The 12,792-nt window shown below is 47.0% G+C and overlaps 1 protein-coding gene across 6 annotated transcripts in view; it reads left to right on the top strand.

Moving 5' to 3' along the window:
• Cka (Connector of kinase to AP-1) overlaps nucleotides 1-12,792 on the top strand; it is a 108,889-nt gene that overhangs the window by 89,497 nt on the left and 6,600 nt on the right. For all 6 annotated transcript variants that reach the window (XM_075699020.1, XM_075699021.1, XM_075699022.1 and 3 more), the window contains 4 exons: nucleotides 2,917-3,087; nucleotides 4,507-4,647; nucleotides 9,336-9,446; nucleotides 9,864-9,950. In XM_075699020.1, the coding sequence (XP_075555135.1) occupies nucleotides 2,917-3,087; nucleotides 4,507-4,647; nucleotides 9,336-9,446; nucleotides 9,864-9,950 (510 nt within the window). The remainder of the gene's footprint in view (nucleotides 1-2,916; nucleotides 3,088-4,506; nucleotides 4,648-9,335; nucleotides 9,447-9,863; nucleotides 9,951-12,792) is intronic.

The raw sequence follows: 12,792 nt of genomic DNA, 5'->3' as shown, positions 1-12,792 counted from the left end.
TTGAGGAATGAACAGGAAAGGAAGCGTGCCACCACTTTGAAGGAGGTTGAGCTGAAAAAATGAAGTGTTGGCTGCACGCCGAGATACAGATGTCTCTCATGCAAACCAAAATGAACTTTTTAAAGCAGTGAAATGCAACACTGAGGTGTTGTGTGCGGGCTGAGAGTGTCAGGACAGTTGAGGTTGACTTACCATCTGTTGAAAGAGAATCTCACCTGTTACAAAGTTCAGGCCTCATACGAATGAGCTTGCTATCGGGTGATAGAAATAGCTAACATTAAAAAAATATTTGCTTCTGTATGCATCTCTTTTTATTTGTATTTGAGAATTTTAACTTGATTTGCAATGTGTTTTACCATGTTTTTCGAAGATATTTTATTCACTGTGCACTTTACTCACCCCTCCCTTCTGTTTTCATTTTGAATAAAATTGTTTCTTTATTTTTTAACATGATTATTAGAGGATGACATCGTTGAGCGGCATGGTGTCAGCCCATCTTGTCTTAAAACAAAGTTCTGTTTCACTCAGCGAATTTTGCAAAGGCACTCAGGAAAAACCTGGAAAACTCGGGGAATTTGGAAATGTCTTGGTAGGCACCCTGATCTTGGTCAGCTTGCATTTGAGGAAAGTTCTTTTTTTTTTTTTTCGTTTTCTGGTTTTTGAATTTGAGTTTGGCTTAGAATTGAGGCCAGCTTAGAATTCATATAAGTGTGGTACACGTTCCTTTCTCTTGCAGGAGAATACAGAGACAAAATGAAAAGGAAAGGAGCAATGATTCAGCTTTGATGCCAGTTCTAGCAATGCATGGAGAATAGGAATAGAGCTGTATTGTACAGTGTTCCTCCCTTTTCGTTGCAGTCATTTGTGTGTGTATGTGCATGTTTGTGTGTTCTTTCTGCTCTCTATGTAGAGGCGCGCATGCAGCAACTTCGAATCATGAGCTTGTAAAATATTTCCATTTTGCAAACTCACTGTTTGCATTTGTTAGAAAAACTGACACTGCTCATCTTTGACCTTCTCTCACCAGCTTCCGGTAGACTGGTCATAATTGCGAATCTTCTTTTCCATCTTGCGAAGAGCACCACGGACTGCTGCATGCGGTCTGTAGTCGCTGAATGCTGGCCCCTTTATAAGCTTTCGAAAGTGGGCAGGCTGTCTTTCAGCATGACCAGCACAGGTTTAGATGGAGCGAAAGTTGACCCAGGGATTGTGATAGCATTGACTGCCCACCGCGTTGCGTCAGTCACAGGATTGGCTCTTAAACCGGTCGTGAGGACAGGATGATTTCTTCCCACGCGGGTCTTTATAGGCATAAACAACAACTTCCAGCTTGCAAGGTTACCTCTCGCTACAAGTGCATGGCATTTTCGTCCAGTTGCCACCATTGAGTTAACTGTGCGCATAATTTAATTGGTGCGAATATTTGGACAGATTCATGCTGATATTATTTGTGTGCTACCAGAGCCTTTCAGTAGCCACACGAGACAGACGGGAAGTATATTTACTGGATTGGCTTGGTACATACGTAAGAATAGATCACAGAATAATAAATAAATATGCAGGAAAAAAATAAAGAAACCCAGGAGAGGGGACGTGCCTCCAGTTCTTACTTAGATTGGGCCTTTGTCAAGTCTACATGCTAACATGCTGTATTTATTCGATTATAAGGCAGTCGCGATTATAATGTCAGGGTGCCAGTTGGACGACCCAAGAAAAGAAAATATTGCCTTAATAGTGTGGCTTCACGGCATCGCAGCTGACGCCGCCATAAAACCACACTGTAAGGTGGAAGCCGCACTCCCATGAAGCCACACCTAAAGGCAAAATTTGCATATATGGCATGGGGATGACTTCGAGACTAAAGATTCTGGGAAGAAAACTTCACCTTATATTCTAATACATACAGTATGCTGCTGCACCGTGCGAGTGTGCCACACTTCACTGTTCACCTGCGCGTCAACTTTTACCACTGCGATAGTCTCTCCTTTGACGTCGGTGCTGCTGTTCTGGTTACCACCTGCCGCTCGTAGCTGTGACTTGCGTCGCTGAAAGCGTAGCACCCTCCGATTGCCCAGGAACGAGTCCCATGCAGTGGAGTACAATATGTTCTACACTCTCATCCGCATCACCACAAACTCTGCACAGCACGTTGTGTCTGGTGTAATCGTAGCGGCTGCGATGCATCGAGGTGCACGGTGCTCTAGCATGGTCCTCAGAGATCAGTGCACTTCTGCCACTGTTGTTATCATAAGCGTGCTCTGCACACGGTTTGTCTTTGTACATCCTGTAGAGTTCTAGGACAGATTTGGTGTGGTCATGGCATTCCTCCACTGTGTGCTCTCTTGTTCTTGTACGCATTCTTTGACTGGCCATTTTTTGACATCGTCAGTCTCGATGGGGTGGGCGAGAAAGAGCAGTGTTTGCACCTGAGTGTGCCTTCATATTGTTTGGATGCCCCTCCGAGTCGCGTAGTAGAATACACTGCGTGCCCTTATCACGTCATCCATCCATTAAAATCCCAGGCCCTTGTTCGCGGGCTTGCTTCTGCGCTTTTTGTGCTTTGAAGGATGGCCAGCCCAAGTCTATCTCTGGCTTCAACGACTGTGCGGCTCTGGCATCCTTGCGCTAGCCATCTCAATCCACAGACAGAGCCCTCTGCATTTCTGGCTCGCATTCACGGCCGCTTGAGTCATGGCAGTGCCTGCACGTTATTGGGGGGGGTTGGTGCATTGAATCCATGTCTGTTTCTTGAATAGCCTCTTTTTTTTTAGGTTGCAACAAAAAATAATCTGCATACTTCGTAAACACCTAGGTCATTTGTATGCCAGGCAGTGGACACTGCCTATATGATGTCTTTCATGTTTCGGCAGCAGTCGCATGAGCTGTTCGTTAAGACTTTTTGCCTCTGTTGTGCAGAGCCGGGTGTCCTGTCGGGGACCCTGTGGGGACACACGGACGCAGTGTGGGGCCTGTCAATGCATGCGACCAAGCTTCAGCTCCTGTCGTGTTCGGGCGACGGCACGGTACGGCTCTGGTCCCCACACAGCAAGGTGCCCCTGCTTCACACCTACACCGCCCCAGACCCAGGTAAGCTGGTGCTGGTGCTGTTTTTTTATTAACAATCCATCATAATTCATGATTTAATCAGTTTCGTGATTTTACAGACAATTTTTGGGAAACCACACATTTCAGCATCTTCAATGCCTAATCTGCACTGTTCCAAAACAAATTTTAGCTGAAAACGTCGGTGCCTCCAAAAAGTCATTTTTTCAGCACAGATGGCGAGAAAGACACTCGAAATCGTGCAAATCATGCTTATCTGTCATGCTGTAAAAAGAGATAGCAGTTATCACAAAGATCACACAAGCAGTTGATCACATCATGCTGAATCAAATCAAAAGTTCGTCCATCGTGCAATCCCGTACCACACCGACAGTAAAGTGACAGCAAAGCAAAGCCCTGAATCGTTGAGTCGTGGACTACGATGCAAATGTCATGCGAGTGCCACCCGCTGCGTTGGCTTAGCGGCTATGGTGTTGTGCTGCGAAGCACAAGGTCACGGGATCGAATCCCGGCCGTAGCGGCTGCATTTTGATGGGAGCGAAATGCACAAACGCCTGTGTGCTGTGCATGGAGAGCACGTTAAAGATTCCCTGGTCAAAAATAACCCGGGAAGCCCCAGAATTCAATTAAATTTCTCGGAGTGTCACTTTTCGGAGATGCTAGACAATACGCCTGTTCCCATGCCTCTTTGCAGCCATGATTTTGTGCATTGTAGACCTTGCAAGACTAGGTGTGTCCAATGTCACCATTAGCGGTGACAGTGCGCTTGCAGATTTTAGAAAAGCAAGCGACACAGAACAGTGCCTGTAACTTAGACCAATGCCAGCTTTACCCAAACTAAGGGGTCACATCCCGTACCGCCAAGGGCGGTCGCTGTTCATTGGTGCGGATGCGATTTTTCGCATCCCAAAATTAATGCTTTGGCGTAATTAGTTGCCAGAGATGATTGCGAACCTTCGCTCAACCAATACTACATTACTTAGGCTGCATGGCGAGACGCTTTGCCCACAAGTGTACGAGCAATCATGCTCGCCCGTGCTGATGCTGCACTCTAAAACTGAATGGGGCACCTTCCTTGGGTTAGCCTACTACCAAGCACACCAGGTGCAGGGTCAGCCTGCACATGCCTATGTTCCGCAGCTAGGGAGGAGGACACAGCTTCCCTGTGCGCCTAAGTTATCCATGCTTTGAGGTGGCACTAGCGTACGGACACTTGCCCCGCCTCAGGTCATAGCTGTGTAACTGTAAAACTGGCCCCAGCCATCGCATGTGCGTCACGCAGGGAAGCCATATGCCAAGAGACACGAGAGTAGTGTGGGAAAGGCTAAATGTCATGAACTGTAAGAGTCGAGTGCCCCCACAAGTTCTGCTGTACGTTATGAGCATAATATTGAAACCGGCATCGTCATTTAGTATAACATGGTTTTTCAACCCTTTGTGCAGCCGATGGCATCCCAACGTCGGTGGACTTTGTGCGGTCCGACTCCAGCCAGATGGCAGTGGCGTACACGACGTCACGCTCCGTCATCATGGATCTGGAGACGGGCAAGCAGGTGGTGCGGCTCGAGAGCGACCAGAATCCAGGTGAGTGGGCTGGAAGCCAGAGAGATCACGACACCCTTGGGCCACTTTTTGTTTGCAAAGTTGTGCACAAAATGCAAGGCAGGTGGCCTGCGTGCAGTAGGTTTGCAGCTTAGCAGTGGACGAGAGCACTGGTGCAGGTTATTTGCACCAGATACGATATGTAAAAGAAAAGAAGCCAGCAGTATGCAGTTATTTGGTCCTTCTTTCTTTTAGAACAAGTGTTCCAAGTTCACGTACAGTATGCGTAATGTACAGGGGAAGTTTAAATGCTGACAGTAAGGATTGATTGCATGGAGCTTACAGTTAGTGTACAGTCAGTGACCCTCTCAGCTTCAGAACTATTTGAAGGTGACAAGCCACGTTAAACCTGACGGAAAGGTGCCTGCTCTACCGTCAGTGCAGACGGCAGTCGACCTGCACAGCACGAAAAATGGCGACACGCGGGGTGGTGATAGCGTCGCGTAGTATGCACGGTCCGCGCTTTCATCTGTCCCACAGAAAAGTAGGAGCCACATTGGTTTTCAGTAGAACATAACATCTCTAATTCTTCAGCTTCAGAGGCTAAGATACCACTTCACTCTAGAGTGCAGTCCACTTATAACGATACCACTTATTGAAATATCGGCTATAATGATGAGTTGACTTAACAGGACATTAAAGGCAAATACCAAGTTGATGTGGACTGTTTAAATACCATTCCAGAAACCTCGCAACGCTTGTTTCGCGTTAAGAAAAGACTTAGTTGATGAGAGAATTGCATCTGAAGGGTCCGAATGCCTTTTTCGAAATTCGAATCCCCCGCCACCTAACTGGGGAAGTGGTGACGTATACACCACCCTTTGCTACCGTCGGTGAGTAATAAAACGGTGTCCGACAGACGGCGGTACTGAGCCGAGACAGAGTGGTGGATTCGCCACTGCTGCTGCTTTTTGGTCAAGTGGTGTAGACCGTTCGGGCATCCCGCGATGTCGCATGGAAGTAGAATTCTCTGCTACTTGCAGTTTGTGGGAGTTTCGCGAGCCAGCGAAACCACTGCTGCACTAAGCGATCAAGAAAGTACTAAAATGCAAAAGCGTGGGCGGCGCGGAGTTGAGCTAAAATGAAACCTTTCGGCCGCCTGCGTCATTGTCAAGGGTAACTTCGGTGAGTTCTTTTTTCTAAACAATGAAATTGGACCAGTAGCATTTTATTTCATGTTATAACACGAGGATGTCTTTTGCAACAAATAGTTGAATGCTAGCGACAGATTTAACTGAGGAGTGCTTTCGTCATCGGCAAGTACTTGAATGTCCCCCCCAGGGGAAGTCTCTAATCATGTCCTGCATTTACCTCAATTTCTTGATTGTTATTGCTTTGTTGGCAATAATATTGACGCCTTAGAGATTCTCAAGCACTAATCTATCACTTTAGCTCGACTTAACATTTGCCTTTAGTGTCCCTTTAAGAGCATCAACTTATGCATTAATGCTATGGAAGTGAAGATAATTTCAGTATCCGCAAACTCGGAGCTTAGGTCTTCAAAACAAAACTCGAATTCTGAGTAAATAATCTGGATGGTACCAGTAAGTGTACGGAGCTGTTCAGATGATGTTTATGTAAATCACGCTCTGGCCCTTACGCGTGAGCCCCATTCTTGATCTGGCTAACCAAAATAGGAAGCCTCTTCTATTCTGAGGGTAAACGAAATAAATAAATAAATTACACAGCACCTGAGTACAAAAGTGTGCAAACACCGCCAGGTGCACCTAGGTTATCAGCCAGAACGTACAGTCAGTGCCAAGGTAATAAATTTTAATGTTTATTGTACGGTTCTAGGCAAAAGTATCGTGCCCAAATGGCTGATGTGGCTTCAGTCACCGCTTACGTTCGCCTTAACGACATAGCTGTATTAACTGAGCTGTTAGTTTCCGGTGCTGAAGACAGGTCTGTGGCTTCTATTTGTGATGAACACTTTGGGACAGCCGTGCTCTACACTACTTGCGACGATTCGCAAACCGCACTCGGCGAAAACCCGTGCAAAGAGACGCGAACACACGCTCCCACGCTATCCCTGTCGCGACTCCATAGCACACATATTTTGTGTTCCCCCCCCCCCTTCCCCCGAAATTTCGTTCTTGCCTGCTTTTTCTTCTTCCCTGGGTTGAAATAAGGCTCTTGGATGTAATTTCATTGCAACAGGAAGTAACTAAGGACTAAAAATTGTCCAACGATTATGATACTCCTTCATGTGAAATTTGAGCGCAGCTGTTTTCATGTCGCGATATATTCAGGCAAAGAATTTGAGACCGAAATCACCACATCGACTGGCCAGTGCCATCAGCGCCTTCGTAGAGGGAGGGGCAGTATGGGAACTCTGGCATGATTAGCGGCGTCGGAGCCGGCTGTGGAAGGAACAGCGATGAATGTGCGAGCTGCGGCACAAACACGCTTGCGCACTTAAGACGAGAAACGGCGATAGAGGGTGCCCGAGGGTGCCCAGCCCAGGATAGGGTACCCAAGAGCTGCACACTTCCATCCCCTATGAATTTGCAGTTCTGATGAACCACAGTCTTCACCAAAATTTTGGACCTCTTACAGCGCACTGTTCGACATTTAAACTCCACCCGCATGGCAGTGTGTGCCAATTTGGCCACAGAATCTAGCAAAAAAGTAGTGATATTTTGGCTTTATCAGGTTGTCGGCGTGGCCATCAGCCATGTCGCCGGTGCCTCCTCAAATCTGAAGCTAGCAAAGTCTAGTAAATCCAGTAGTTACCAACTGCACCCCAACAGCAGGACAAGCCACGCCGCCGAGTGTTTTGTAAAGCTGCATCGGCTGCATTTTCTGTTTGTCGCATTTGCAGCCTCCGCACTTGCATGCACAATGTGGAGGATGTGGGTTCGGTCCACACCTGCAGCAAGTGTTTCCTCGTCCTTTTATTTATCGTTGTTATCAATTCTACATTTGAATTAGAGGTGTGCGAATACCGAATCGTAATTTCGAATCGAATCAAGGAAAAGAAAGCCGAATATCGAACATCGGCAAATTTAATGCAAACGCCTATGCTTCTGAGTTTTGTGCAAAGAACGGTGATGTACCGTATTTACACGATTGTAAGTCTACTCTAATGTAAGTCGACCCCCCCCCCCCCCCCATATCGCTTGACCGGAAAAAAAAAAAATAAGGGAGCATACCTGAGGGCGCATTCGATAGCGAATATTTATTAGTAGCTGACATGGTCACTGGGCTACTCGTCTTCACTAGTGCTGCCATCGTCATCGTTGCTGCGGTCCCACAGCGCGTCGTGGTCTAGCGAAATTTCAAATTGGGCAAACGACTGCACCAGGACACCTTGCAGAACAGCAGCCCACGCCAAATGCACCCAACCACACGCAGCCATCAGGGAGGCTCTTTTGACAGGTCCGGTTGGCGTAATTTCGCAGTCTTCTGCCACCAGCCACTCGTTGTACTCACGGCGGAGCAGAACCTTAAAATTAAGGCGGAGGTCCGGGCTTATTTCATGACCACGTCGCACTTCACTGGCAGGGACCGATCACGCATTTCAGCGACGGATGCCGCAAGCTTAGCCTACAGCTCCGGAAAGCGTCCATACTTCGGCACGTGGGAAATTTCTCACTTGCCGTCACACAGGTGAAAATTTCGCTTCGCTGCAGTCGCCACTCTCGCACCACCCGTTTAGAAACATCGAAATTGTGGCCCGCTGCGCAGTGATTTGTTTCTTCGGCGTAAGGGATGGTAGCCCTCTTGAACGCTTCTGTGAACGAGTGCCGAACGATTAGTGGGCCTGGAGCACTCATGACGACTGGGGAAGCATAGAAGTAGCACGTCGCCGGCAGTAAAGTGGAACGCGTCAAACCAATACCAATGCCTTTAAACAGAGAAAGAGAAGCTCGCGAGCGGTGTCTGCTCTTCCATGAACTACCGATACTCCCCGCAAGCACCGCCGTTCTGAGGGTACCGCCGCAAATGAGAACAGCGGCGCTTCCATCAACTATCGACACTCCCCCATGAGTGTTGCATGCACTGTGAGACTCTCAAAAATGTTGAAAAACCCTTTCGAAAAGCGAAAAAACACGCGGGATAGCGAAAAGATACGGGTAGGGCCATAGAGCAAACATAAAATTGTAACTACGTTGTAGCTCCAGTTGGTATCGCTTTTTTTGGCAGGGCCATGTTTTGGTTTCGATTGTAAGTTGACTCCCCCAACTTCAGACTTTCAAATTTAAAAAAAGGGGTCGACTTACAATCGTGTAAATACGGTACATGTTTAGGAGGCTAATAACATTATTTAACAAGAAAGTATTGCTTTCCAGTTTTCTCCGAGAAACACGAGGGAGGCTTTTGCTATCTTTATGGCAGGCAGTTTCAGAAATGTGGGTTATCGTCGGCTCCTTAATTAAAGCCAGTTTGCGCGACGGGCAAAAGCTGGGATGCGCATGACGTTGCTCGGCACCGCTCCACGCGGTCATCGGTGCCGTCGGTAAAGAGTACTCGATTCGGGAGGCCCACGGCAAGTGCGCGTGACATGATGTGTGGTCTTGCCACGTATGGAGTCACGTGGTAAGACGACCACACACCACTTCAGATGACACAAGCACGCTCGCAGTCTGTTTTAGTCTTGTTGCTGTAGAGGAATCTTCCAGCTCAACAGCTCTCACTCCTCTCTGCCTGTTCTGTGTGTCTCCCAGATGCGAGTGCCCTCAGCAAACAGATCAACTGTGTGGTGAGCCATCCGACCCTGCCCATGACGGTGACGGCGCACGAGGATCGCCACATTCGCTTCTTCGACAATAACACTGGTACGTGCGTCGCCGAAACGTGCAGAATGCAACTGGCCAGCAGAAGTTTGCTTTGGCACTTATTAAAGCGTTTACAGAGTGTTCTCGAGTTTCCTGGTTTGCTTATGATGAATACAAGGGGAAGTTGAAACAAGCTGCGCTCACGTTCTTGACACCTGACATAACTGGCGAAACGCCACTCAAATTGAAAAGCTGTCTGTGCGCTTTGCGGCTTTAGGAACTTGCCACTTTTTGCGTAGTTTCAACACGTTCGCTTGACCACTTCAGGTAATGTAAAGATCAGGAAAGCACTGTCGCAGTCAGTGGCAAGTGCGTCTCCTGTAAAGCTGTACTCGTTGCAGCTAGTGTGAAATCCATGTTGTTCTCGTTTGCCAAATGTTGTTCGTGCATTCGGTTGTGTTGTGCTGATCACTGCAGGCAAGATGGTGCACTCGATGGTTGCCCACTTGGATGCAGTGACGAGCCTGGCCATCGACCCCAACGGCCTCTACCTTCTCTCAGGAAGTGAGTAGCGCTGCTTTTTTTTTTTTTTTTTTTTTTGCCGGTCTGACTTGGTTTTTAAGGTGGACCGGCTTTCTGTGGCTCTTTCGCCCTCTTTCATGGTTCTTAGTCGGAGGTTGGAATTTCACTGCTGATGCAAATGGCACGTGCTCTCGGGCAACTGATTTGCTGGGCGGCTTCGTCGCTGAACGGCATCTCTGAGACTAGTGTGCTATCCACCTATGCTACCACTGCAGATGTGCTCGTTAACGGTTCTGTCCTTTACAGAATTACACAGTGAAGCAACAAATGTTGCCTAAATGTCCTCATTGCTACCAATATATGCCGTCAAATGCACAATTCCTTTACTAAAGTGAGTAGCTTTCTAGAAGTATTCACTATTTTCCTGAGCATATTCTGTGTTGACAGATGTATGGCTCTTGACACATCTTTTGGCACTGTCGTGTCCTGCCTTCTCCGTCCCTTGATACTCTGGCATGGCGATTTCAAAGTGCGTGAGTGTTTAGCACAGGATACTGAATTATTTTACGGCTGCATTTTTTTTGTGACAGCATGAAGGCTTAAAGTAATTTGATACCTCCTTTTACTTTTTTGTTGTTGCTGTTGAAGCAATGTATTGTTGTCTTTAGCTCGGTTGTGATTCATTCAAGCCTTCACATTAGAAATGTCTCTCTTATGTCATGTTTGGCAGCATGTCGAAATTTAGTTGACATAAATAGCGTGCCCACTGTACATAAATAGTTGCGTTCAAAGATCCTTGCCCTAACCAGGCCACAATGCAGTTGCCCAGTGATTACAATCTGCCTTCGCTAGCAGGGTCCTTCGAGCTTTGACTTGTGGGCTTGGAGTCAAGCAGCCTTATTATATGGTTCCCTACAAGTCCCCTAAATTTACATTAGTTTTATTTTTTGTTTGTTTTCTTTATTTCTTATTTCTTAGCCCACAAAATTCTCGTAGAAAATTGGGTATTGCTAGTTCAAAAAATGGGGCCGAATAAGAGATTGGCTGTGAGCTGCTATCACCTGGCTGCTTGGTATCCACTCTCAGTCCTGGCGGGAAAAGGAACGTGCTGCTGTGCGCGAAGATTATGAGATCTGAGGGCCACCCTTTGTGCTTGCCTGAGGTTGGGACACAAAACTGTTAACAGCTGCACGCGGCCTCAATATATCTGCAGGAAAAGTGTGGGTGGATGGAGGCATTTTCTTTCCAATGAAGCGAAGCGCCACCTTGAAATATTGTCCTGTGTAGAAGTTTACCTGAAGAAGCGGTTACGAGGCGTTGGTGCATGATTGTAGTGATTATGCAGCATTGCCTTGCACGAAGAAGACAATGTTTAGAGACAAACACTGTGTAAGCTGCTGGTTGGTCATGCTGTTTTGACAACATTTGTATGTGTACTAGGTACATCATTTCATTTCATCCTCTTAACTCCTTCCATGCCACGTTGCTATACTGAATTGCGACCAAAAATGGCCAAATTATTTTGAATGACCCTGGTTGCCAACACGTTTTACCTCCACAGAAAGAATAAATTCGCTTCTGTTTGCACTGTCCCATGGAATGTGGGCTGCCATCTACCAACAGCGTGGCTAAGCACTGAAACAAAACTAGGCCCATCCGTGGCATTGCTAGAAAATGGAAAGCAGCACTGACAAGCTGATTGCTTGTCTTCTATAAGAAATGTGTGGACAAACATCCAATGTAAGCAAGGGGTTAACGTACAAGTCATCTTCATTACAGTATTGTCAGTTGTCTTGAAAGCTCTTTGCTTTGTTTAGCCTTCTGCGCTGGGCTTCGACATAAAGGGTGTGGGTGCACATCCATGCATTACTGAGCGCAAACGGGTGTCACGTCATGCGGCATGTGGAGTCATGTCATTTCAGAGCATTGAGCCAATTGATTTGCATACTCTGTGAAGGACGTGCTGTACATTCTCGTTTCTCTGCGCGCTCTCTTGGTTGATCGTGCTTGGGAAGATTGGCGCTTTTGCTCGAGTGGTGCCTGGTGCAATGCCTCACTGGAGTGACGGTCATTATGCACGGCTTAGTCAATCGGTGTTCAGAGACAGTAATATACGTCAAAGTGATCGATCTAGTATATAGTGCTAGATGCCCTTTGAATAAAGAGTTCAGTCCAAACAAGACAGGTACACAGAGCATAGCAATAAAAAAAAAAAAAAAAAAAAATTCTGCTTTGCAGTGTGCTTGCAGCTAGTGTGGGTGAACTGTTACTGCACGTAATACCGTAGAACCTTGTTAACACGATCCCATTACATGTGATTTCGTGGCGCTAGCATTCACGATCGAGAGCGCAAAAAATGACACACTTCAGTTACACTTCTTTTTTGCCGGTTCATACATTTCCGGCCCGGAAAACACAATCTTTCGGTACCAATGTTTGGTACGTGCCAAACTGTGATTGTATGTGTTTTCGGCCAATAGATCCCATGTAAGCAAGTAAACGCACAAGGTGCATGCAATTGAGAACACTAGTTGCTCACCACAGCAGCTTCCCCACAATGCTCGCCCCACACTACCTCCTGCCTGTCATATGTGAAAACGATGGTGCGCATAAAGTTCCCTGTTCCGGTACCAGCAAACCTCCTCCTGGGTCATCGCACGCTGCATTCCTAGCTGTCGCCGCCAACCCATCATTTCGGAGTTCGTGGAAATTTGCAGCTTCACCTATCTGTTTCACAGTGTGTGGGGCATAGCACCGACGGAAAAGCGTACTGCATACTTTTAATATTCGATAATGCAAAAGCGCTGCTGTTCCTTGCGGCAGGTGGCACGAAGTGAGCATCATGTTTCACTCTGGTGGCATCGTAGGCATTGTATTCCTGCTC

This window comes from Dermacentor variabilis, chromosome 7, assembly GCF_050947875.1.
Source record: "Dermacentor variabilis isolate Ectoservices chromosome 7, ASM5094787v1, whole genome shotgun sequence".
Lineage (NCBI taxonomy): Eukaryota > Metazoa > Arthropoda > Arachnida > Ixodida > Ixodidae > Dermacentor > Dermacentor variabilis.
This window is presented reverse-complemented; position numbering and strand designations above follow the sequence as displayed.